This window comes from Ustilago hordei (genome assembly GCF_900519145.1).
Source record: "Ustilago hordei strain Uho2 genome assembly, contig: UHO2_contig_05, whole genome shotgun sequence".
Classification (NCBI taxonomy): Eukaryota; Fungi; Basidiomycota; class Ustilaginomycetes; order Ustilaginales; family Ustilaginaceae; genus Ustilago; species Ustilago hordei.
In genome coordinates, this window is record NW_024545279.1 from 431,345 (window position 1) to 455,917 (window position 24,573).

The following is a 24,573-nucleotide window of genomic DNA, read 5'->3' on the forward strand; positions in this document are numbered from 1 at the left end:
GATGATGGAAAGCAGTGAAGAGAGGAAGGGCAAAAGCAAAAAAGCTGGCAAAGTGAAACAAAGGGACTCTGGGCTTCGACTTTTGATTGCTTGCTGACCAAAGCGCCATCTGTCGAGTAAAAAGTCTTCCCGATGTGTGTTTCCCGATTTCCGGTTTGGTGTTGGTGTTAATTGCAGCGGCGCGCGCACCAACACACTCAAACGCACGCGTGCTAAGAAGAAATCTTCGAAGCTGTCTTCCCAAGTGTTGCTTTCTTCCTCTTCCTTTCTCTCCTCACCTACTCTCACCAAGCACGGAGCATATCGTCAAAATGACAGAAGCATCAACGTCAGCAACAGTAGCAACAGCAGTCGTATCAAGCAGCTCCGCAGGGCCCTCATCCACCTTCATCGAATCCTCTTCGGCGTATCAGGCTGGACGATCGCATAGCCACCGTGAAGACCAAGAAGACGATGGGGAGGATGACGACGAAGCACTCTTCGCAGAACTAGACAAGGAACTGGATATGATGGAAGACAAATCCAACTTTAACCACAACGGAGACTCAGTAGCCGACTTTGACATGGCAGAGTTTCGAGAACGTCGAATAGAGGAGTTACGGCAAGAGTAAGTCAATCCCCTTTCCCACCTCCTTACTTCCTCTCCTTACCCTTGCCCCTTGCTAACCTTTCTTTCCTACCGCTCGGCTTTTCTAGAATCGCCGCACATAAAGAATTCTCAAACCCCACCTCGGAATTCTCTCTACAACAACACGCGAGCACAGCATCAATGAAGGGCCTACTAACCGACATTACACACGAAAAAGACCTCATCCAATTCTCCTCCAACGAACGCCAGGTCGCTATCCATTTCTACCACCCCAAATTCTCCCGTTGCGCCCTCCTCGATCGCCATCTCACCGTTCTCGCACGACTACATCCCACAACGCTGTTCCTCAAAGCGAACGTTCTCAACTGCCCTTTCCTCACTGCGAAACTCAGGATTACTGTACTACCCTGCTTGATAACTTTCAAAGACGGGATGAGCAAGGATAAGATTGTTGGTTTCGAAGAGCTGGGGAACTCGGATAAGTTTTCCACGGGTGTGTTGGAATGGAGGTTAGGTCAGAGCGGGATTATTGATCCGAGAGAGAATAGGAAGCCCATCTTTGGGTTCGGTGGGGATAATAATGCGAGTGGGGAGACGGTTGGGAAGGGAGTGGTGGGAGCGAGGAAGGATGAGGAGGATAATTTTTGGGATGACGAGTGATCTTTCGGTCGCATTTGTAGCAGCAGTATCCCATACCTCACAGCATGAACAAGATCAAGGAAAGATGGTTGCCAACCCTTCAGGCTGGCTTTCAACGATCTTTAGCATTCTGTGCGTTTCAACACGAGATATCTTGATATTGTGGGATGAGTTTGCACTCGAAGCAAGCTCGTGTCTCGCTTTGGTGCTTACCAGGTCAGGTTGCATCACGCGGACATGTCATCTTGAGCTGGATTACATCTTTCATTTCGCTGTGCAACGTTCAAACTCTGTCGACTGATTGCATGATCGTAAGTCGGCCAATTCGATGTAGTCTCTTACATGGTCTTGACCTCGCTGTCCGGCTCGACGTACTCGCTGTTGTGTCGCGAAGGTGAGTTGAAACCGCCAGACACAGGTACGAAAAACGTAGAGTTTTGCGTCAGTGATCACTCTCCCTTCTGGCTACTTGTGTCCCGTACTTACATGTGCTCGTGCTTGCCTCCAGCACTAGCGGTAGTCAACTCCTGGGCAAAGTTGTCCGGAATCGTGGCAGCAAAACCACGCATGATGCTCGAGTCAAAAGTCTGCTTTACGGTACCACCGGCTTGTTGGATCTTGGACTTTTGCTCATCAATGGCCGACTGAGGGGTGCCATCTTTGAAGATGCTGTCATCAACAGCATTCGGGCATCGAGGAAATCCCTTTTGCGTCAGTAAGATGGCCTTGAGGTGATGGAAAAGTTAAAGGTGACGGTGGGGGTTGAGAACTTACACCATGTAAGGCTTGTGTTCCGCCATTTTGGATAGCAAAAGGAGGCTGGTTAGTCGAGGAAGAAAGTTGGATCGTATTTTGATGACTTTTGCGGGTCCTAGAAGGTCAAAGCTTGGGATAAGAGAGCAGTGTTTGGGATGGTGTAGTGGTGGGAAGAGAAGGAGGAGTTCTGGGCTGTGTTGATAAGCGGAGCATGATGCAGCCTTGGACTTTCTCTCCACATTTCAAGGACCCTTGTCACGCGCTCGGACCAGGCACCGTTAATTTTCCGACCGAGAGAAAAAGAAAAAGAGCTCAGTTTCAACCTTCTTTCCTGCTTCTTCTCATACCCTTCAGCTTGAGCTGCAACAATGGACGACGATGCAGCCACTTCCACTCTATCAACCCTTATAGCCCGTATAGAGGCCTATGCAGCCGATCCAACCCTGTTCAGTATTCCTGGCCCTTCAACTCGACATCCTCTCTGGCTCGAAGATGAATCGCAGCGCCTCGATTCAGCGACGCAGCTCGCAGAGGAACTGATGGCTTTGCAAAGCATCTATACTGACGAAGCGATACACTTGCTCAGTATCACCTCCCTCAGCGGAGATACGTCCAGTAGCGCAGAAGACCAGACAGGGAAGGAAGACGTAGCAGACCCGCAATCTTGGCTACCTGGGTCAAAGATCACTCTTTCCATCTCGACGGATATTGAAACATCAGGATCGGAGGATGCGATACCAACACGACTCGCCGTCACGATGCCTTCATTCTACCCGTACAGTGCACGACCGCCACAGCTACAACTTCTGTCGAAATACATTGGTGGCTTCAGCGTCGACAGTAAGCTCTTTGGTGAGATTCTGAGGGCGTTTTATCATCGAAAAGATGACGAGGTGGGAGGGGAAGTTGTTGATGCGGAAGAAGCAGCAGCGAGTGCGGCCTGGGTCGGTGGGAGTATGGATAAAGGCGTGAATTGGGGTCCCGGAGAAGTGGTGCTTTTTGAGGGCATCGAATGGGTGAAAGAGAAAGTACTGGATTGGTGGACTGAGAGGCAGGCTGAACGGGCTAAGAATGCACCTGCCACCTCAACAACAAGCCCGACGCCAACTGAATCGCACAGCAACGTCACCACCTTCGACACTGCCCCCGTGCTTTCTCAGCCAAAACCGTTCGCAGGCATCCTCTTCCAAACAGAATCCCTCATAGAACGCAAATCGGAGTTCATCGGATACGCAGCTTCCATCTCTTCGCCTGATGAAGTTCCTTCCGTTCTCACCCGCATTCTCTCCGACAAGAGAGTGGCGAGAGCAACACATCCGATCATCAACGCTTGGGTATACAAAGGGGCGGACGGAGTGGTGCATAGGGACTGCGACGATGATGGAGAGACAGCAGCTGGTGGGAGATTGGCGCATTTGTTGAGTATATTGGAATTAGAGAACGTGATTGTGGTCGTAACTAGGTGGTATGGTGGTGTGCATTTGGGCCCGGATAGATTCAAATTGATCAATAAGAGTGCTAGAGAGGCGTTGGAACTTGGTGGCTTCATCGGCGGCAAGGGTGGAGATGAGGAGGGTGGGAGGGGGAAGGGTATGGGCAAGCGCAACATTTAGGTTACACACTTGGCAGCATTGTACGATAAGAAGAAATTGCAAATGCGATACGAACAAAACGAGCGGGCCTAACGATACATCTATGACAAAACGGGGTACAAGTACAAGTCTATGAAGGGAAAGCTTATCTTTAATGAGCAAGGATTCTCGAACCCGCGATGCCACCTTGTAGGACACGAATGTTGACCATCTCACTAGCCTTTGCCAGCGTATCTTGGATCAACAGCTCCGGGGTGGTAGCTCTGCTAGTGGCAGTACTTGAAGCTTCCGAAGAGCTTGGCGAAGAATCCAAGCTGCTATTCCGACTGCTACCGGAAGGATCCAGTGTATCACGAATGCATTCCTCTACCGCGTTCTTGTCTATCCTTGCGCCCCAGATGGATCCGATAAAACCGTCGGCGATGTTGACCCGGATCGGCGGACTAGCTAGAGCGAGACTAGAGACTGTCTTCGGATCCAGTCCCGTTACCGAGCGGAGGTTCAAATTAAGAGAACGAGACTGGCTTCTGGAAGAAGAGATGTGAATAAGGGAATCCGCCAGGTCAGCTCCGCCTGTAAGTGGAAGCATTGTATTCCACAACTCCAGCGTCTCTAGCTTCCCACACCCGACCAAACCTTTTGCGAGTGAGGGAATGATTTGGTCAACAATGACGATGCTCAATCCCATTATTGCGTTTGCGTCGCATCTCGGTGGGGCCCATCGGAAGCGCTTTGATCGTTGTAAGCCCTTGACTGCGTTTTCGAATGCCAACGCTTCGGTAAGGCGGAACTCGTCTGTGGTGAGGATTTCGGAATGTCGTACGCTGAAGAACTCCAACGAGACTTCTTCGACGTTGGTGCATAGGGATAGTGCTTGTGAGGCGAGGAGAAGTCGATCGCGTGATCGAGAGGCACTGCCTTCGGGGTTGCCAAATAGGGATGTGCCGTCTCCTCCACCGGGTACGCCAGGGATGTTGATCGTGATGCTATCCAGAGTGTAGATTGGGCAGTAGCGATGCGAGCCTGAGGTGGGAGAGATGAATCGTGAGAGTTGATCAATAGAGTAAATGCAAATAGAAGAGTAGAGCTTGGGCAAGAACAGGTCGTGGAAAAGAGTGCAGGTGGTGAGTAGAGAGGTGGTGTTGTTCTCCGCAGCGGTGGCGAGGGGGAGGTCGGAGATGTAGTGCTGTGCGATGAGGTGTAGGATCTCGGGTGGTAGCGAGACCAGTTTTAGCTTGTGGGTCCGTTGCGTCATGGTGAAACGCTAGAAGCGGGGAGTGTATGGAAGGGGTCCAAAGGTGGAGCTGGACGAGCCGTTGACGGGAGCCAGCATCAGCGATCTATATAGTCAACGAACCGGTGGGCAGGCATGGTTGATGTTGGTGACGGTGGTACAGAAAGCGAAAGCCACACAGCCTGTCCTCGTTTGTGAGGGACACCAGCTCCTGCTGTCAGGTGTGTTGTTCTATCGTGACTCGTTTGCCCTCACGATTGGACCGAAGTCGCGGTCAGCTCTGATTTTGCCATCCCGAAAACGTCATTTTCTCGATCCGATTTCACACGGCATCGATATTTTCTCAAAGTGTTAGGCCTTTGCAATTTCGCGAGCTAGTTTGCTATCACGCGTGGTCAAGCATCTTGGTAGCTTGGCCCGATTCGAAGGCGGGATGCGAGTTTACTGCGCTGTGTTAGTTTCAGGCCAATAGCCAAAGCGGGTGGAGCAGCGCAGTGCCCAAGACCAACACAGCCATTTCTTGGCATGGAATTTTAGGCGTCCGCTTAGGGTTAGGGTTACATATGGGTGCCCGCTAGACGTTCAACACTTTCTCAGCTTACCTTGACACTTGACGATCATCTTTCCCTTCCTTCGTCGTTGACATCCATTGTCACAACTCCATAAGCGGCGCTTCCGAACAACGACATTAACGAGCATACGAGGCCGGTCCTGTGTGCACTCTCATCCACCTCAACCTTCGACTACAAAAACGTACACACTTGCATCGGACGGCCTCACCATCATGCCGCACCTTCTACTGCAAAGACAAGCCACATCAGGCCAATCACGCATCGACCCAACAAAGGATCAACGCACAACCATTATAGTAGCCTGCGTCTACGCCGTTGCTATCGTCATCCTCTGGAACATTCCGATCCTCAACTATCTCCTCTACCCATTCAAGCTTCTCACGGTCGGCTTCCACGAATTCTCCCATGCCGCGGTTGGCCTATGCACGGGTGCAAAGATCGAGTCGATCACACTGGAACCCAATGAAGGAGGAGCAACACGTATGCGAGGTGGTATTCCCTGGCTCACCCTTCCCGCTGGCTACCTCGGGTCATCTATCATCGGAGCAGCCCTGATCGCATGTGGTTTTGACGAGCGAGCCTCCAAAGTAGCCAGCATCGTCGTTGGTGTTTTCTTTCTCTTCACTCTCTGGTGGGCGAGAAGGGATTGGTTGACATGGGTGCTCATCCTAGCAATGTGCGGCCTGTTCGTGCTATTCTGGCTAGTAGCAGGTAGTATCGCTTTGCGCTACTTTGTGTTGTTCATTGGAGTGATGAACTGTTTGTATTCGGTATGGGATATCTGCGATGATTTGATCTTCAGGAAGGTCAACGAGTCAGATGCTAGTGCGTTTAGTAAAGTTGTTGGTGGAGCACCACAGTTTTGGGGTGTGGTATGGTTGTTGATCTCAGTAGCGTTCTTCGGAGCAGGGATCGTAGTGGGCATCCTGGCCTTCAAGACACCCATGGCGGAGCAGCAGGCGGATAACTTCTTGGATGTCAATCTTAAGAGATCGCTGCTTCTTTCTGACCATGGCTTCTAAGCTACACAATTTGGACAGTGGTTTTGATGGACGATTGCGATGTAATCTTCTATCTGTTGATGTAATGCTATGATCGTATAATGTATGCTTTCTATAAATGTACGCGTCTGGGGGTATAAAGCGGTAGCCGCTTCGTGTTGAGTCTGGGATCTACTTGACAAGTTCGTCTACATTGACGTTGCTGGACGAAGCATCGCCATTGGTGGTCTTAGCTGTGACCACCTCCTCCAGCTCTTTCAGGTGGTCGATGTTCGACCATTGAATTACTACTCCTACTGCTTTGCCATAGCCGATATCGTTCTCGACAGTCTTTCCATCCGAAGCCTTGATCGTGTCTTTTTCCAGTTGTTCCTTTCCAGCTGGATCGCGTTCGAATTGACGCTCAGTCTTGATTACCATCGCTTCGAGCTCCTTGACTGCTTCAGCGGCTTTTACGTCCGGCACATCGCCTGCCTTTGCCGTTGCCAGCAACTTCTTCTGCAGCTGGTGGTCAAGCAGAAACTGGGATCCTTGCACGCCGAGGTGGATCGGTATAATTGACCAGTCTCGTTTCCTCGAAAGGTCGCCAGCTTGCACTTCCGACGTCGAGCTAGGGATCGTAGGAACGAGAAGCTCGGTAATGGAACAGTTCCAAAACCTCGAAGGCACCACACTCGGCGGTACAATCACGTATCGTCCGGGGACCAAAACCTGATTCATTAATGCGCTAATCGCTGCTCCGTGCGACACCAGCACTACCGTCTCTGTTCTCTCCTTCCCACCATCGCCACCACTAGTGGTGGGTTGAGTGACAAGATCGTTCCAAAAGCTCCCTAACCTCTCTGCAAAAGGCTCCATTCTCTCAATCCCTTCGGTATCTTCCGGCTTCTTTGAACCTCCACCATACACTTTCCCCTCTAACACACCGAATGCACGTTCTTTCAACCGGTCATCATACTCCAACTTCAGCGACGAGGGTTGATGCCTATGGATTGCTTTTGCTGTGTCGGCTGCACGACGGAGTGGAGAGGCGATGATGCGATCGATGCGGGTGGAAGAGAGGAAGCGGCCAGTAAGCTCAGCTTGTTGTCGTCCACGATCGTTCAGGTCGGTATCGAGTTGACCCTGAATGATTCGTTCGACGTTTTCGCGCGTTTCGCCGTGACGGATGATGAGCACCCGCAGCTTGGTCGGTTGCGTTGCTGTTGCTGAGGACATTGTCGAGATACGGATCAGTCTATGTAGACCGATACAAGGCGGAATGAAGTCTTTCGGATGAACCGAAATAGTAATGCTGGCTTTTGAACTGTGAGAAAGGGTCAAAAGAGGCCATGCATGGACGTGAAGCCTTTCTTCTTGGCTCGACAAGATCGCCCGATTGCACGGTTGATCTGAAATTCATCGGTCATTTTGCAGCCACAAAAGTTTTGCAAGAACAGCATGCTCTCTTGCTCGGCTTGCAGGAGCTTTTTCCAGACACCCTAGACAAGCGGCCCTCCATTTTAAACCCGGGAAGATCAATATCTCAAGAATCATGCCGACGCTTCGGCAAACCCGAGAGACACACACGCCATTTGACACAGTTAGACATGCTTTTTATTTATTTAAATGTTGCTCTAAGGCAACACGCCGTTCTCCTTACTCGCCATGCCGCTCAAGGGTGACAGACGGGGTGGTGGTCATGGACCGTATGCGCACAATGCATGCTAGTCCGTGTGTCGCTCTTGGCAGCCGTCCGGCGGCGTGTTTTGACGCGGTTTACAAAACAAAAAAAAAAAAAAAACAAAAAAAAAAAAAAAACTTTTTCGGGTTTTAGGAGGCTTCCAGCAAACCTTGATTCGTGAGAAAGCATATCGGAAGATCCGCGTTCCCACTCAGCAATGCGGCAGTACCGACAAAGACAAACATGCGAGAAAGACCGAGTCCAAGAGAAGGCCCAGCAATGGTAACGGAAAAGCCGATCGAAGCTGATTCAAGGAAGAAAGGAGGCACAAAGGGAAGATGCAGTTGGTATCCCCGACGTGCATCTTGCAGATCATCATGCTGCTTTGAGAGCGCTGGCTGTGCTGCTGCTGCCGAAGCATTGATTGCTGCCGTTCGACTCGTTTATCACCTCTGCCTCCGAGGGAGAACTACTTTTGCCTGATCTGCGCTTCGGAAGCTTATCCGTTCCTTGCCGTGAGAGTATATATACCTAAGTGCTTGATCGCTTAGACCTCAAAGCACCCCTAGCTAGACCGAAACCATACTCACACCACACTTTGCACTCGCGACAATGCTTGGCTCGTCAAGCAAGTTCATTGCAGCGGCACTCGCCGTCGGTGCCATTTCGCTCGTCCCCACCGTATCTGCCGCCAATTGGACCCGAACCTCCTCCATCCGTGGCAACGACTTTTTCTCCAATTTCGAATGGTTCACCGATAAAGACCCAACCAACGGTCTCGTCAACTATCAGTCCCAGAGCAATGCTCAATCTCAAAACCTCTCTTTCGTCGATGGTGACGGTCACTTTGTGATGGCCGTTTCCACCACACCTGTCGCTCTCGAAGGTCGCAATAGCGTGCGCATCACCTCAAAGCAAAGCTACTCGGACGGAGTCTACATCCTGAACGTGACCCACGTACCCATCGGTTGCGCTACATGGCCAGCCTTCTGGACTGCCACCAAAAACCTCGACAGCTGGCCCATCGGAGGCGAAATCGACATCATGGAAAACGCCAACAACGAATACAAAGCCAACCTCGTCTCCGCCCACACCAGCTCCTCCTGCACCACACCCACCTCAATCTCCGACGCCACCGGCACAGTCGCTTACACCAACTGTTCCGCCTATGCCCCTTCCAACCCGGGCTGTCGAGTCGAAATGAACGGCACCTCCACTCCAACATGGGGCACCTCCCTCAACCGCGCTGGAGGAGGAATCATCGCAATGGAGCGATCCTTCGGAACCACCGGCAAAGGTGTTCGCGTTTGGTACTTCCCCAACAACTCCCCCTCCACTCTCCCCTCCGATCTCAAACGAAGCAGTTCAAGCGTAAACACGGATAACTGGCCCACACCAAACGCTTACCTCCCCATCAGCTCGTGTTATGCGGACTTTGCAGCACATAAGATCATCTTCGATATTACTCTCTGCGGCGATTGGGCAGGCAACACTTACAACCAGAGTGGATGTAACGCGCAATACCCCGCTTGCAGTTATCAGGTGGGCTATAATGGAAGTAGCTTCAATCAGAGTTATTGGGAGGTGGAATCGTTGAGGTTGTTCACAGAGGGTGGGAGCACAGCGAATGCGAAAAACTCGCCTCAGACGGCGTCTAGTCAGAAGAGCACTCAGTCGGGCGCAATGTCGTTGGTAACTTCGGGAAGCTCGAAGGTCTTAGCGTTGGTGTTAGCGGTGGTTGCCTCGGTGGCGTTTGTTGCTGCTTTGTAGAGAGAGATCTACGGCGATTAATTAGAGCTTCATTAGACCCCACAATTGCATTTGTCAAGAGGTGTCAATTCCACACACCTGGTTGTCAGACATTGGGTGGGATGTAAAGATGAACGTTTCGATTTCATGATAATGTTCATGAGCGTGAACAATTGGACCGCTTCCGTCCCCGAAGTGAACACAAATCCAGCAGGTGCATGGTCTGGACTCATGGAGTTCGAACCTGTGACACTTCCATCGCCGGACGGAACTCGGGGAGGTGACGGGTCTGAAGAGGAGTCGACGTCGTAGTTGCGTTGCTGCCCGTGCCAAGCCTATGCTTGCTGGTGCTCAGGCTGTACGGAGCCAGAAGTCGCCTGAGCATATAGTGCGATGGGCCAGGCGAGGAAGAAAAGTTGGTCAGGAAGAAGAACTATGGCTGGGAGACCAACTAAGGGAAGGAAGAGTAACTGAGCCCATTCGGGCTCCAAGTCGGTACAGCGTGAACCCAGGAATCGAGATGCCCGCAGCTCCGACCGACTGGGGATGGTTCTCTTGCCAGTGTAAGCCAGGGATCGAAGGGCTTGCACTTTCAGCTGGGACGTGATGCTCATCTTGCCAGTGAAAGTCAGCATTCGAATAGCTCGGGCCTCCAAAATCGTACTTGAGAGGCTGACAGATCGACCAGTCATCGTATCCACCTGCAGGTCTCGAAGCGACTTCGAAGGTACAGATGATGAGAAGGAAGGAAAGCAAGGCCATGACATTGCCGTGCAAGAGATTGATCATGGTAAAGAATCAAAGAAGCAGAAGGCGAGAGAGGAGCTAGGCTGGGTTGATGACATTCGAGCAGCTCTGTAAGCAGAAAATCCCGACCTCTTTATAGCCGTCATCGCCGGCCGTTAGACGGGCATGGGCTGTTGGCAAGGACCTCAGCGACTTTGTCTCATACAGAGTCGATCCTCATGCTCTCGCTAAAAAGATCGACAGGCTCTTCTTTCTTCTCAAAACTAGGTGAGAGCCTGACAGCATCCGAGCACGGCGTTGGAAAAGACCGACGCTACAGTCTCACATTGTGACAGTTGATTCTGTGGGTGTATGCAGAACTCGATCGCTTATGGAAGGCACGATCGATCGAATGGCCTCGACAAAGCCACATGGCAGAGATGAGCATTGTCTTCTGTTTTCCACGTTCAGCGACAATAGTTATAATGCTATCGATTTCTCTCACCACCTTTACCCGTTGTCCCGCTCAGGTTGCGATAACCTAGTGCGCTATATGAAGCCCACTTCGGCATCGGCTTGTCGTTCCCTTTTCCGGACATTTTGCCGTCCATTTCCACTTTAGCCGCTGAAACTTTCCAAACGTCGCCAGTTGTCGTCGCCGACCGTCGTCGACTGATGTCGCTTCCGGGTTTTCTCACTAAGGCCTTCGTTGCCCGACCATACCACATGCGAGACAGAACAATAACGAGTATGATTTCATGATAGCCTTCAATGGCAGCCTAATGGGCTGTCTTGGCCAGCTCATGGAACGAAGAGTACAGATTGGTCGGAGAATGTTGAGTAAGCCGTTCGAGGTGTTTTTGCACATCAGGTACGTAGTCGGCGTCGAGTTGCCCGATCCCGTACAGAACCACCGTATACTTTTCGCCATCGTACAGCACAGGTGACCACAGAGAAACGAGGTTCCAGTAGCCACGAAATCCTGTCAGCTTCTCCAAATTGCCTAGACTTTGCCGGCGGTATTGTTGGTGACGTGAAGCAATGAGAGCAAGTCCATGTGGAGTTCGTGGCGGCAACACGTAGCGAAGTATACGGTCGCCGTGCAGTTTGTTCAACAGACCCTGTGAAAGTTCTGCAGTGTTGATGGGAAGGAACTGCAGATGGTCTAGAAAGTATTCCGAGTTGAGAAAGTCCAGATTGATTCGGCTGTTGAGATAGACAAAAATGCGTTGGTGTGATTTACCCTTGGGTACTTGGGCAGCTGGTTCCGCTCGCAGAGACGCAGTTTTCGACAAGAAGTGATATGACTTCGACTGTTCGTCTTTCAATGGTTTGCGAGAATCTTGTCCGCTTGGCAGTGACAAGGGCGGATAGTAGCTTTTTACGGCATGCCCGTCGTGAGCTATGAAAACGCGGTCTTTTGCGACGCGGCTCGAGTCCACCGGCGCAAATTGCAACTGTTGGCTTCCTAAAGCTCTCCTCATGTTCTCCATCCAGGTTTGCATCTTGCTCACGTCATTGTGAAAGAATCGCATCAGGGCATGCAGGTCATCTGGGGACATGCCCTCACGTTCTGTAGGGGCACGGCCGGCCGGTTTTTTGGCGAGCTCCTCAAGGGGCGGAACGGCAGCCTCTTCTCGAACAGGCAGACCGGTGACATCACTTCGGACCGCAGCATCTCTCTCGAAGACAGGCGAGACTCCAAATACAGGTGCTTCCGGTGCGGCGCTGTCAGCTCCTGCTCTGCGGAGTCGTTCTTCAGCGGAAGATTCTGTCGCTTGACTGATAAGCGGGCTTTCGGCGTTGTGACTTTTTGATAAAATCGTTCGAGTATACGATCTTGGGGACAGATCAGACCCACTATTAGCAAGGAAGCCTCCAAGCACACTGATATCTGAAGGGGGGAGCCTAAGATTGCGGTTCGAGTCTATCGCTTTCCGTCGGTCAATTAAATGACTGAAGTCTTGGGGTGCTTCAGCTCCAACTGCATCATCAACTTGGCTGGCAACCCGATGCAGTGGCTGATCCGTCCAGATCATCGATTGATCATACGTATTTGTTGGATCCAGGTAGTCTTGTCTCATCTCTGAGAACCAAGGATACCCCTGACTTGGCCCAGCGGGCTCATTCAGCACGTGGTCAGGGATGAGATGTCCATGTGTAGGGCTCAGAGATATCCGATCGTTACGCCATGGAGAACGATTTTGCCAGAGAAAGGCATCGACGTTGTCGCTGGAGGGTGGCTGTCCGACCGTCCATTCCGCATTGCCGCCCACCGGTACTGATTTCCCGGAACTGACTACTAGACAGAGTAGCAGGACAAGATCGAGGTGATGATCGAAAAAGTGGGCCAACATGACTAGGTAGAAGGAGAGAACGCATGGTGGGGGGAGAACAAATCACTACCTCTCCTCGTTCAGCACTTCGTTAAATATACTCAGCGCTCACAGAAGGTTGTCTTCGATCGAGTCGACTATCATATCGAACAACACCGATCTCGGAACAGCCACTCTTTCATATGTTTGCCTCGTATGGTGCACAAATCCTAATTTGGTGGGACATTAACACAATCGTCATCATTTTTGTTCTAATACTCTCTTTGTCGATAGCTTTCGCACTTTGCACCACAGCACTTTCGTACCTTGATGTTTGGGTGTTCAAATGCACCAGATCAATCTCGTCGTTGTACCATTTCATTTTGCAGTGCTGAGTCAATTTTTTGCCAGGGCTTTGTGACCACCATCATCATGCGTCGTGCCAAGTCCAAGATGCTCTCTCTGGAGACTACTGTAACCCCCGAAATGGCCAAGGGCTGGATAAGAGAAGTCAACAGGAACCTGCTTCGGGCCATCAAGGGTGAAGCGCTAGGCCAAGAGTAGCACTACAACATGAGTGAAGGTGACGAAGACCTCTCAATGCAGCTCCCCAATGACCTTGCCAACCTGCGGGCGCTGGCTTGAACTTTGTTTTGATTGCAAGAAATGCAAAATGAAATGGTACAACGACGAGATTGATCTGGTGCATTTGAACACCCAAACATCAAGGTACGAAAGTGCTGTGGTGCAAAGTGCGAAAGCTATCGACAAAGAGAGTATTAGAGCAACAAGACACATGAACTCTTGAGACGCCGGAAGAGAAGATGCCGGCTTCCGTCTCAGCCCGTAGCTCGTTGTTACACTCTTTTGATCTCGATCATGATACGTCACTTCTGAGGAAATGAGTGTGGAAATCGCGATTCAAAGAATGTAACGACGTGGTGGATTTGAAGAGAAGGGCAATAATCTTATGAATGGAAGCGTTGGCTACGATTGAAGAGAGCGGAACAACGTAGCAAGTGTCAGTCGCCTTATTTGTCAAGACGAGGACCTTCCTCTGATAGTTTGTCGTTTTAAGAGAGAGGGAGAGAGAGCGAGAGAGAGAGAGAGAGACAGCTATCGGCCCTAAAGAGATAATTCGGTCCCGAACGACCGTTGAACGAGCATATGAAAGCTTGGATAGGAAGGATACTGCTTGAGCATTCCCGGGATATCTGCTGTTGCACTCCTAGTGAAAGCGCTTAGCAGCCTCAGTCATCGCATTTAGGTGATCGTTCACTGCTTTGAAGTCGCGGGGCTTTACATAGCCCATGCCGTAGTGATCGACGGTCTTTTGAGAGTTTGGATCGCGACCCTCAGGAATGCCCCAGAAGTGGTAGAACGTCTTAACCGACCCGTCTGCTCCCACAGAAGCTGCTTCTTGGGCCAACTTCTTCCGAACATGGTGAGCGGTCATCCGGACATTTTTAATGGTACCTGCTTTTTTCGGCAATGGTTGTGGCGTTAATTCAACGAAAGGGAGTACGCGGCTAGGCTGATGGACTGACTTCTTGTGCTCGTTCCAAATATTTTTACCAAAGACTAAGGAATTAACTTTTATTAGTTTTCCGTTGAATATTTTTTCGTTGATTTTCTCAAAGACATCGTTCTTGAGGTTACGAAAGGTAGTTCGGCGGCCTGGACCTCTTTTGGACTCAATTTCCTTTTCCAACGGAGAGGCACTGTACTTGAAGCTATTGAAAGAATTGGGTTCATCCACTTTTTTTCGCATAATCTGGGCGTACTGCTCGACTTCTTCAGGGGTTTTGAAGCGGTATGGTCCTAGTTTGTAGGTTGTGCCCGAGCTCGAAGCTCCCTTGTTGGAGACTCGGCTGTGCATTGCAGTTGCTGCACTACCGTGGAGTGGAACATCAGGTTCATTCTGTCTCTGTAAAGCTCCTTCTGCATTTTGTCTGAGCTCAACCGCGTGGTTGTAGCTCGGTCCGGGTTCGAGGAATTCACGCGCTTCGGAAGATGAAGGGTACCAACCGGCATGAGATGGTGGAAGAGGTGGAGGGATTAGCGATTCTCTCCGAGGAGGGCCTTGCAATGCAGAATTCGAGACAAAACGGTTCCATTCGTCGTCAGGAAGAATGCGAGATGTTGAACTGAATCCTGGAGGAATTTGCGCGGGTTGTGGGGCGTTCCCGTAGGACCACAAATGCTGTTGAGGCAACTGATGTTGAGGCAACTGATGTTGAGGCAACTGATGTTGAGGGACATGCGCGAGTTGTGGGGCGTTCCCGAAGCCCCACAAATGCTGTTGAGGAAACTGATGTTGAGGCAACTGATGTTGAGGGACATGCGCGAGTTGTGGGGCGTTCCCGAAGCCCCACAAATGCTGTTGAGGAAACTGATGTTGAGGGACGTTCGGACCTTGTTGAGTTACGACACTCTGGAGGCTAGACTGTGGCCACTGGCTGGGGTTTTGGCTCTGAAAGTCATAGTTCTGGAAGCTGTGGTCCTGGAAGCTGTGGTCCTGGAAGCTGTGGTCCTGGAAGCCATAGGGCGGCCATCCATTACCGCCACCGACGGGTAGTGATAGAGCAACAGGGACAAGGCTGAGGAAGAGGAGAGAACCCAAACCCGAGTGTAAGGACAGTGGATTCCGCATGATTGCAAAAGGAATGGAAGAGGCTGGATGGGAAGGAAAGGAATGTGCTGTGAGCTCTGTATGCTGCCTGGGATGCCGACGCACCCTATTTGTAGGCCAGAGCAAACATGGTCATATACCCACACATCCTCAAACACTTTGTGGCGAGTGCAAGACGAATTTGCGACCTCGTTGTCTCCTCGGCACGTTTTAGTCGCCAAGCCGTTCATCAAACTCTCCATCATTTCAGGCGTGGGCGAGTTGGGCAGCCTCCTCGTATTCGTGCTTCAGAGCCTCTAACAGAGACCAGGGAGGAGCTAGACAAACGCTCCGTGTAAGTGGGAGCCAAACGAAGGCGTTGCAAAGCTGAAATCGACAACGTTGCTTCGGTTGCACAGGCCTCCCACACCTAATTGTTGAAAAGTGAAGACATTTGGGTCCCGATACTGGCGATCAGGGAGAGTCTAAGTACGATGTCACTGCTGGTTTAGACAGAAACATGTATTCTCAATTGACTAAGTGAACATGGCGAGAACCTATTGTTCTCGAGCTAAATATATATACATCTCTGAGGCTGATACCGAGTGTGGGTGCTATCTACTATCTACTTAATGACGATGTCTGACAACGAGCAGGACCAGGTTGCATCCGATCCCTGGCGTGATCGTCTCTGTCTAATCTCCGATCAAATCTGCTTCGCCCGATCTCTCTCATATCGCCTTATGTCTCCTTACATCACCATGTTGGAATGTCTACTTTCAACACTAATACCCTATCAGCGGAATGAACTGCATCTCAATTTCACAAACATGAAAGCATCGGTGGGACGGTTATTATTGTCTAACCAAGTCGATACAGTGCAAGGTGAGGGCTCACGTCGCAACAACGAAAGATCGCCTGTCTTCAGGGGTGAACGTGGACAGCGTCGCCTATCGCCTTCTTGGAGACACTATTCATCTTTTCCAACAAAAAACTATTGACGTGGTCGAAATCTGCCTCCTCGAGATGACCGACACCATGATGTTTGACGAACGTGCTGAAGCCTTTTTCTGCTCTCTTATTCGGGAAAGCCCAAAATGTGTACCTCGCCCTTCTCGCGATCCCGTTATTCCGACCATCCCTCGGTGAAAAGCTGTCAAGGATGACCATACGCACGTCCAAAGGCTCTGAATTCACCCCATAAAACCCTGGAACTTTGATAAAAGGAAGCACTCGGCTGGGAACAGCGGATGAGCCTATAATACTCTGTCGCGGATTTTTTTCCATGGGCAGCTGTTCGGCTACCCACTTGAGCCTGCCACCAAAGATTTCATTGTTGATCATCTCTCGAATTTCGTGGTCGGTGCTGACATAATGTAACCTATCACGGGTTTTTGTAAGCCTGTCTTCCCCGGCTGTTCTGGAAGGCGGCACTGACCATGGGAGTCGTTTGAGAGCCTCAGGCTCAGCAAACCTCGGTCGGACGTAGTTGTTGACGTATCTGTCGAGGTCTTCCTTTGTCCACACCTTGTTCGGACTTCTCGCTCTTACGCCCTTCCAAGGAGACCTTGAAACGCGAAAACGTTTGAACCGGTTCGCTGTGTCGGCAGAGCTGTGAGAAGCATGATCTTCGCTCGTAGAGCCAGAGGACATAAGACCTCTTGAAAGGGGAAAATCATCTTGAGCGTGTGAGGACAGATGCGAGAGCAGGTTTCCTGAATTGCTGGATCCGCTTTGCTCGAAACCCATTCCTGGTTGACCAGCCTGCCCGAAGTAGGAATGCATCTGCTGACGCAGGGTCGGGAGGTGTGCGAAGTGATCGACATGCTGATAATCGAAGGGGTGATAGCTTTCGATACGAGCAGTGTGAGGAGCTAGCGACGAACCAAATTGTTCATGGGTGGGAATTGACGTTACGCGCTGCCTCTGCTCTACAGCTTGATGACTGGGCTCGCTGGACCCGACTGTATTCGGCTTGTCGGCTTCGTCTTCGAACCACTTTGACAGATAAGGTCCGAAGTCAAAGTCGAACAAGGAAGAGATCGTGGGTGAATCTGGGCGAGCTGCAGGCTGCAAGTGTTGCCGATGACTCCACTGCCCAGGCACTTCGTCACTTGGAGATGGTTGGTAATGCTGAGGATGTGCGACGTGAATCATCGGATCAGAGGGTCCAGCTGTGTTGTCAACATTCGTTGGCTCTAGGGTCGAGTGGATGCTTGGCGATGCTGCCTGCCAGGCACCCTGACCCCCGGTAGGCTGTGACCAGACGAAGGCGATGCGTAGCCCAATGAAAAGAGCGAGGGCTTTGAAGCGCCATCGCAGGTCACCGAACATGATAACAAATAGTCTAAAGCAGAACAATGCTCGACGATGTGAGAATGAGTGAAGATTGTGGCGTGGCTCTGGTCCCTTATGCCTCACGCCCGCTTTATACAGTTCTTGGCATCTTCTGTCGCTTCATCTTTCCGCCATGCCCGCAGAGATGATAACTCCGACGATCTCGGGAAGAACGTAGATATATTCGTATATGAAACATGCCTCGTATGTACTCGAGCGGAGAGGGTGCCATCACCTTCATTGGCATGCAAATCGAGGCAACCGTCGATATCGTCGAGCTCTGCATGCGCCATAGCGTCATTGCAACTTGACACAGGCGTAGCCGATGCATTTCTCACAGACAGAAAGTTGGGTTGAGTGGGACATTCATGTCTTCTACAAGTGTCATCGATAAAGAAAGCAGCGATAGCTTGGAATTCGGCTGAAGCCTTCCTACGCTTCAGATTCAGGAATGGAATCTATCTCACAACATGAGAGTGGGTTATGAAGGAAGGCTATGCCTGTATCGACTCGTATCAGGCTAGTCGTCGGGATAGCCAACGTTTCGTATCAGGCCGAACGCTTCAGTGCATCCGATGACCGTATCAGGCCGAAGACCTCGGGTGTCCGATGACTGTATCAAGGAGAGATAAGGGCCTGAGCTCCGTCGCTGAGGGCCCTCTTATAGTGCCTCGTTATGCTTCAGACTCATCTTTCGCCTCAGCATGTTGCCGAATCATTCACATAGATAAGACGTATAAAAGCACCACGTTCGGTTAGCTTGTTCTCAGTTAGCATCTATCTTTCGTAGATATCGCTCGTCGTCGGCATACGTAATACATACAACCGCGCCCTACCATTTCAAGTCTGCATTCATTCAACAGGTTACACGCTCGAGTACCTCCTCCGAAGCACGCAAATCGACTGCTGCTTGCTTCCTCTGCAAATGAAGTTCTACCTCATCGACGTCGCTTGCCGCCAATTGACCTACCCCATAATGAAGGGCCGTGACTTTTATTGGCGTATCTGCATTCACCGGAAGTTCCCAGAATTGATAGTAGTGTGTACCATCCAACGGATAGACCTCACGCGGCTTGTACGTCCTTTCTGTGCACTTGAACTGGTGCGCTGTCATACGAACAATTGGCTCGAGCCCGCTCTCCTTGATCCTTTCCGGCGGAGTAACGAATGGAACTTTGCGACTTGGCACGTAGAGGACACCTTTCTGGGGTCAATCGAACCTTCTCGGCGGAAGATTGTTCATGTCTAGCCATTTGAGACGACCGGTGAAGACCCTCTCTTTGTTCATGTCAAGCACTGTATTGTCCGGAGGATAGAAGAACTGTTGAAAGAAAGTCGCCTTGCGTAGCTATGGTTTGGACAAGCTGGTTTTAGGTTTCGGACAACGGAAGGTGGTGTATTGACATAACTATCTACATAAACGAGTACGACTATTTATGCTTGCTGGGCACAGGTGAGACATGCTGGTTGAGGAGTCCCGAGCCCCTCAACCCCTATCGCAATGCAGGGATGCATCACGAGGAGGTCCGTTCCCTCGACCCCTATATCGGCGACATTGCCAGACGCCGCCGATACGAGGTCAGGTCGACCTCCAACAAGAACGAGGGGTGTGCTCGATTTGGCTGGCGATGGGTGTTGACTGCGTCATAGGGGATCAGAGCCAAGGTGAGCGGCTCTTTGAAGTGGATTTTCCTGCGCCTATGGACGAAATTTCGCATCATTTCCGCTGACCAGCATCGACCAACTCTCTTTGAGTTCGTGTTTACTGCAGCATGCGCCGGGTCATGATCAGGTTCCAATCCTTGCTGAAAGGTCGGCGAGTTGTTTTCCGAAGCGATGTGGCTCGAGTGAGCATTCTGAGGATCCGATTCTCTCGTGCGCTTCCTTCCAAGGGTGAGACCTGTCTGAACATGTTGATAAGGTGCAGCATCCGTCTCGGAGAGCGCCCATGGTCGATGCCAATTTCGCTCAGCAACCTCCACGAGCAGGCCGAGAAAGGCTTGCTTGTGATGGCTGTTTTGGCTGTACTCGTGATCCCAAGTTGCGGAAAGAGGCGACCAAGAGTCCGGATACGGATCAGCAGGGACATTACAGCCCGTATGCGATGAATTAGATGGATCCGGGCTTAGTGAAGCTGACGTGGATCCCCAAACCGGTATAGGATGATCGAAGCGAAAATCATTTTCGGGGCTGACCCTCACAAGCGATTAATGTAATGACAGGACATGACCCGAATCGGGTTGCTGGATGAGGGCTGTACTGGCTGTTCATTGGGATCGCGGAAATGATGTGAAGTATGCGATGCTTCGTTGTGCGCTCCAACGGGACCATCAAAGCCAGTGAGTGCTGCGACAACTGCGTGTAGTCTCAGCTGCAACAGTAGCAGACAGTAAAACAGTTCAGATCGCAGTGTCATGATATGTCGACACCGAGGAAGAAGGGATGTTGAACAAGAGCGTAAGCGCAACAGCTGTAAGCGTTGAACAGGTAGAAAGGAAACTTCTCACACCCTGTAGACTGACAAAGCTGCTCGGCGCGTTTTGCGCAAGTTCATCCCGGTTCTGGGCAGGCCGTTCGCTCTCAAGTCCTACATGTACTCCAATGACATATCCGCAATGAACTGGCTACGAACGCGACTTGAATTGTATGGGAGCAGAGAGCGGAATCATATCCAAACAGCTGTAGCAGCCTCCCTGAGCTTCCCTTGGGCGTCATTACCGAGATTGAGCGTCGCCACCTCCTTGATGAGGACGTTGCTGGGTTGCGATGCAGCCGATACGGCGAGACGCAACATGCGAACGACGCCTACCTCGCTATCTGTTAGCACGGCGTACTGGGCACTGCCACGAGACCCTTGCAAAAATGTGGGTGCTGGCTCGATCGCATTGGCCCACCCACCCGATGTGGGTGTTTGCCACAGACACAGCGCATCGCCGAGCTCGTCCTTTTCAGCTCTACCTTGAGGCACCACCAAGCCGTCTTCGTCCAGCTGGAAGACAGCAACCCACCCCTTGGTACCCGACGCAAGACCACGGGTCGAGGCAAACATGTACAACGGATACTCGCCTTCAGGCTGACTAGACGGGCAAGACAGACGAACCTCGTCTGCCCAGTAGAGACCCTCGTCCTCGCTTTGTGGAATGATCTTAACGCCTTGCTTCCATTCTAGGCGTGTTCCCTTTGCGTCTTTGATCAGCTCGAAAACGTCGACCATGGAGCTGTGCTCCTGCAGACTGTAGATATAGCGCCCACCTGGATGCGAGACGGTGTGACGTGGACCGTCGTTCTTTCGTGGAGCGATGCTCTGCTCGCCCACACTGAGTGCACCGCTGGTGGGATCGACATTCATGGCCCAGACACAATTTCGGCCAATATCAGGGATGTAGCAGACACTGCCATCTGGAGACAGATCAATTCCGTGAGAGCCGTGACGAAGACCACCAAAGTCCATCGCATTCTTTCCACCAGAGGCATCGAGTTTGGTAGTTGCCGAGTCGGTACTGCTGTCGTCGCCTGCGCTCTTCTGAGCTTCCCTGCGTTTCAGCTCCCGGGTCTGAGCGAGCGTCTTGCCAGGTACCGAACATTCGCCTGTGACAAAGTCGATTTCCTGAATGCGAGCAGCAGAACCCACACCTGTGACTCCTTCTGTTGAAGCCCCTGACGGAATGGCTGCCTCGTGTATTGTTCCAGTCAGATCGAAAGCACCTGTATCCGTGTCGATCCCAAAGACTTCGCCAGTGGGTCCACCGCAGCTATAAAGCACAGGATGGGCAGCCTTGGCAGGAAAGCCGACGTAGACATAGCCTGATCGTGCGGCAGTCTCGGCACTGTTGAGCAGCTCGAAGCGAGCCTTATTGGGCCCATCTCGCTGAATGCGATAGGCAGCTACACTCGGCGGCTGCGTCCAGCACGTTGCATAAAGGTGAGTGGGAGATGTCGCGCTCGAGGAAGACTTGGGAATGGTTGCAGTCGACAGCCAGGAATGATTACCTTTCGCTTGTGAGATTTCGAGCAGTTCGAGAGTTTCTTTCTCGGGATCGAAAAGAACGGTGAAGAGCTCGTTGGTGTTGAACGTCCCGACAGCGAGCAGTGGCATGTTGGCGATGATTGATCTCGGAGTGGATGGTTGATATGAGAGGAAGTAATCGAGGTCGGACTGTGCTCTTATGTAAGACTTCGGCAACACATCGACGACTGAATAGCCGGCTCAGGGTCCGCGGGAAGCATCCGGCAGTGTGGAGAAGCATTGAATTTTTGGACAGCGGAAAACAAAATGCCGGTCTAACACGGCATATCTGCTGCAATTCGTGTCCCACAATAACGCAGTGTGTCGGACAGATCGTTTACCTCGCAGGTCACAAATTTGCTCAACGCCACACGCCACAAGCTACTGAACAGAGGCAAGTCAGATAAGATAGAATTCCATATACGACCCATATAAAGAAGGTGAGAAAGATTTGGGTAGAGATTCTAGTAGGTAGTGAGTCCTCTAGAAGGGGAAGTACGTGGTCAAGTCCATGACGCCTTGAGGGTCAAAGCGCTTCTTGAGCTGCGAAAGGCGATTGAGGTTAGGACCGTAGAGCTCCGACGATGGTGTGCCTGCAATCGCGTAGTTGGGATACAGGTAAAGGTTATCCAAGTTCTGGCCCTCAGCACGAGCTTGAGCGCTAATCTTGGCGGCTGACTTCTTGATGGCGTCAGTCCAGAAAGCATCCTCTGCAGGGTTGGTCCATGCAAAGTAGAGGTTGAGGGGCAGTGCGTTGGTCTTGTGGGGCCATGCTGCTTCTTGAGCGTACTGCGAGTAGGGAAGGAAAGGCTCGACATCGTAAGAGACGAGGGTACCGCTGTGGAGGAAACTCTGCGATCCGTAGTACTTGAGCTCGCTGACGATCAAGTCAAGCAAAGGCTTGCTATACTTCTCGAGAGAGACGGTGTGGAAAGCACCGCGTTGACCGCTCTGCAAGTCAGATGGTGCGCTCTTGACGAGGTCGAGGATCGAGCGTGTCTTCCAGTCGTCGGTGAAGGTGCGCGCCCTGGTCTTGTCAAATGCAGCAAAGGTGTTGGCAGCAGGAGTGGGAGCGTCGTAGAAACAAAGCACGATGACACCGGGCTGGCCAAGAATGAAGTTGAAGGTAGGAAGGACGGATGCCTTAGGGTCCTTGCTGTTCTCAGAGAAGTCGAGAGTAGCGTTGACAACAGCGTCGACCTGGTCAGCGGTGTAGGTACGGAGACCACCATAAACCTGACCCTGAGGAACAGTCTTGAGCTTGAAGTTGTGGATGATACCAAACTTGTTTCCTCCACCCTTGATTGCCCAGAACAGGTCAGAGTTCTGTGAAGGAGAAGCAGTGGTCAGGGTACCGTCGGGAAGCACAAGGTCAGCCGAGACGAGGGTGTCACCGGTGAGACCGTACTGGTTAGTCTTGTAACTGTAGCCACCACCACCGGTGATGAAGCCACCAACACCGACACCAGAGACACGGCCACCGACGACAGCAACGCCAGTGCCCTCAAGACCTTTGTAGACGTTGTCCCAAATGTTACCGGGTCCAACGTCAACGGTGCTCTTGTCGCCACTGAGGTTGACCTGCTGGAACTTCTCGAGGCTGATCTGCACACCTGGAGTCGAAGAGAAGCCCTGATTTGAAGCATGACCAGCGGCCTTGACAGCGAAGCGAATGCGCCTGCTGCCGATGACTTTGATGGCAGCAGAGATATCAGCAGGTGATGCTGGAACAGCGACACAGGTCGAGAACTGAGTGGAAGAGGACATGTAGTGTTCGAGGAGACCGAGGTAGGACAGGTCGAGAGGGTAGACGACCCTGCTACCGGAAGTGGTGAATGCGCTGCCGATTGCCTTGCAGGCATTGAGCTCGGTCGAGTTGACAGCTCGCCTCTGCAAGAAGCCAGGCACCCTCCTGTCATAAGCGGCGGTCCAGTTGACAAGGAAGGCCACAGCCACGGCGAGACCGGACAGAAAGGGAAGCGTAGCGAAAACGTTCCTCATCTTGTTCAAGACTCGATCCTCTCGCTATGTAAGAAGAAGGAGAGGATAGAGGGGGTAAAGGTGAGGAGGGAGGGGGTAAGGGTGAGGAGGGAAGGGGTAAAGGTGAGGAGGGAAGGGGTAAAGGTGAGGAGGGAGGATATTCTTGGCTGAGGAGGGTGGAACGTGGGCAATCTAGAAGGTGTCAAGGCCGGATTTCATCTTATTTATATGCGTCCTTTGCAGCATCTCCTCGCATGACGGGCAAGGTGTTGCTAGGGAGTGCCAGCTCTCAAGGCTAAGTGCGGCTCGAATGCGGACCATGTCTCCTCGCTAGCGAAGAGGGGGTCGAAGGATAGCGTATCCGAGCTTTCAGAAGAGCAGGCCAGATCCAAGGCCGGACTCACATTCTCGAATAGCAATGCCATGTGCACCATTGAGTCGCAGTGCTTGGACCGACTCTTTCAGACATCTTCAGCCATCGCGACGAGCTCGCTTAGCACCAAAGAACAGCGTTCGAGTGGCGGGCTTGGGCTTCGTCGAAGGCGTACAGGGGAAGAAGCGCATCGTCGGAAGCAGATGGAGCTGGTTTTGGCTAGAGATGCGGCAAGCTATACTTGCGAAGGAGTGGGAACAGGGCATGTTTTGAGCCGCTGGGCATTACGATATAGTACTAGTACCGTAATGTGAGCGAAATATTTTCCAACGGCATTGAATCTCAATCTCGGACCCTTCGTACCAAACATCAAGCGGATGCTGAGCTTGAAAGCTATGAAGCCGGACCGAAAGCCGGGTACGACTAAGCG

The 24,573-nt window shown here is 51.6% G+C and overlaps 13 protein-coding genes across 13 annotated transcripts; 4 read left to right on the forward strand and 9 right to left on the reverse strand.

Annotated features, from left to right (window-relative positions):
• Positions 1–311: 311 nt before the first annotated feature.
• On the forward strand, positions 312–1,249 carry UHO2_03127 (uncharacterized protein; the record flags this gene model as incomplete). The annotated part of the gene is made up of 2 exons (XM_041558043.1): positions 312–607; positions 697–1,249. The coding sequence occupies 2 exons, from the start codon at positions 312–314 to the stop codon at positions 1,247–1,249; spliced, it is 849 nt and encodes a 282-aa protein (XP_041413977.1).
• Positions 1,250–1,566: 317 nt separating this feature from the next.
• Positions 1,567–2,028, reverse strand: UHO2_03128 (uncharacterized protein; the record flags this gene model as incomplete). Its single annotated transcript, XM_041558044.1, has 3 exons — positions 1,567–1,606; positions 1,715–1,897; positions 2,003–2,028. The coding sequence occupies 3 exons, from the start codon at positions 2,026–2,028 to the stop codon at positions 1,567–1,569; spliced, it is 249 nt and encodes an 82-aa protein (XP_041413978.1).
• Positions 2,029–2,352: 324 nt separating this feature from the next.
• On the forward strand, positions 2,353–3,597 carry UHO2_03129 (uncharacterized protein; the record flags this gene model as incomplete). Its single annotated transcript, XM_041558045.1, has 1 exon — positions 2,353–3,597. One exon carries the CDS (start codon positions 2,353–2,355, stop codon positions 3,595–3,597), a length of 1,245 nt encoding a protein of 414 aa, XP_041413979.1.
• A 130-nt stretch (positions 3,598–3,727) lies between these two features.
• Positions 3,728–4,831, reverse strand: UHO2_03130 (uncharacterized protein; the record flags this gene model as incomplete). Its single annotated transcript, XM_041558046.1, has 1 exon — positions 3,728–4,831. One exon carries the CDS (start codon positions 4,829–4,831, stop codon positions 3,728–3,730), a length of 1,104 nt encoding a protein of 367 aa, XP_041413980.1.
• Positions 4,832–5,594: 763 nt separating this feature from the next.
• Positions 5,595–6,404, forward strand: UHO2_03131 (uncharacterized protein; the record flags this gene model as incomplete). Its single annotated transcript, XM_041558047.1, has 1 exon — positions 5,595–6,404. The coding sequence occupies one exon, from the start codon at positions 5,595–5,597 to the stop codon at positions 6,402–6,404; it is 810 nt and encodes a 269-aa protein (XP_041413981.1).
• A 150-nt stretch (positions 6,405–6,554) lies between these two features.
• UHO2_03132 (uncharacterized protein) lies at positions 6,555–7,601 on the reverse strand (the record flags this gene model as incomplete). Its single annotated transcript, XM_041558048.1, has 1 exon — positions 6,555–7,601. The coding sequence occupies one exon, from the start codon at positions 7,599–7,601 to the stop codon at positions 6,555–6,557; it is 1,047 nt and encodes a 348-aa protein (XP_041413982.1).
• Positions 7,602–8,658: 1,057 nt separating this feature from the next.
• UHO2_03133 (uncharacterized protein) lies at positions 8,659–9,816 on the forward strand (the record flags this gene model as incomplete). Its single annotated transcript, XM_041558049.1, has 1 exon — positions 8,659–9,816. One exon carries the CDS (start codon positions 8,659–8,661, stop codon positions 9,814–9,816), a length of 1,158 nt encoding a protein of 385 aa, XP_041413983.1.
• Positions 9,817–10,024: 208 nt separating this feature from the next.
• UHO2_03134 (uncharacterized protein) lies at positions 10,025–10,584 on the reverse strand (the record flags this gene model as incomplete). Its single annotated transcript, XM_041558050.1, has 2 exons — positions 10,025–10,172; positions 10,295–10,584. 2 exons carry the CDS (start codon positions 10,582–10,584, stop codon positions 10,025–10,027), a joined length of 438 nt encoding a protein of 145 aa, XP_041413984.1.
• A 716-nt stretch (positions 10,585–11,300) lies between these two features.
• On the reverse strand, positions 11,301–12,878 carry UHO2_03135 (uncharacterized protein; the record flags this gene model as incomplete). Its single annotated transcript, XM_041558051.1, has 1 exon — positions 11,301–12,878. One exon carries the CDS (start codon positions 12,876–12,878, stop codon positions 11,301–11,303), a length of 1,578 nt encoding a protein of 525 aa, XP_041413985.1.
• A 1,186-nt stretch (positions 12,879–14,064) lies between these two features.
• UHO2_03136 (uncharacterized protein) lies at positions 14,065–15,489 on the reverse strand (the record flags this gene model as incomplete). Its single annotated transcript, XM_041558052.1, has 1 exon — positions 14,065–15,489. One exon carries the CDS (start codon positions 15,487–15,489, stop codon positions 14,065–14,067), a length of 1,425 nt encoding a protein of 474 aa, XP_041413986.1.
• Positions 15,490–16,371: 882 nt separating this feature from the next.
• On the reverse strand, positions 16,372–17,781 carry UHO2_03137 (uncharacterized protein; the record flags this gene model as incomplete). Its single annotated transcript, XM_041558053.1, has 1 exon — positions 16,372–17,781. One exon carries the CDS (start codon positions 17,779–17,781, stop codon positions 16,372–16,374), a length of 1,410 nt encoding a protein of 469 aa, XP_041413987.1.
• Positions 17,782–20,449: 2,668 nt separating this feature from the next.
• Positions 20,450–21,880, reverse strand: UHO2_03138 (uncharacterized protein; the record flags this gene model as incomplete). The annotated part of the gene is made up of 1 exon (XM_041558054.1): positions 20,450–21,880. The coding sequence occupies one exon, from the start codon at positions 21,878–21,880 to the stop codon at positions 20,450–20,452; it is 1,431 nt and encodes a 476-aa protein (XP_041413988.1).
• Positions 21,881–22,273: 393 nt separating this feature from the next.
• Positions 22,274–23,791, reverse strand: UHO2_03140 (uncharacterized protein; the record flags this gene model as incomplete). Its single annotated transcript, XM_041558055.1, has 1 exon — positions 22,274–23,791. The coding sequence occupies one exon, from the start codon at positions 23,789–23,791 to the stop codon at positions 22,274–22,276; it is 1,518 nt and encodes a 505-aa protein (XP_041413989.1).
• Between the last annotated feature and the right edge of the window lie 782 nt (positions 23,792–24,573).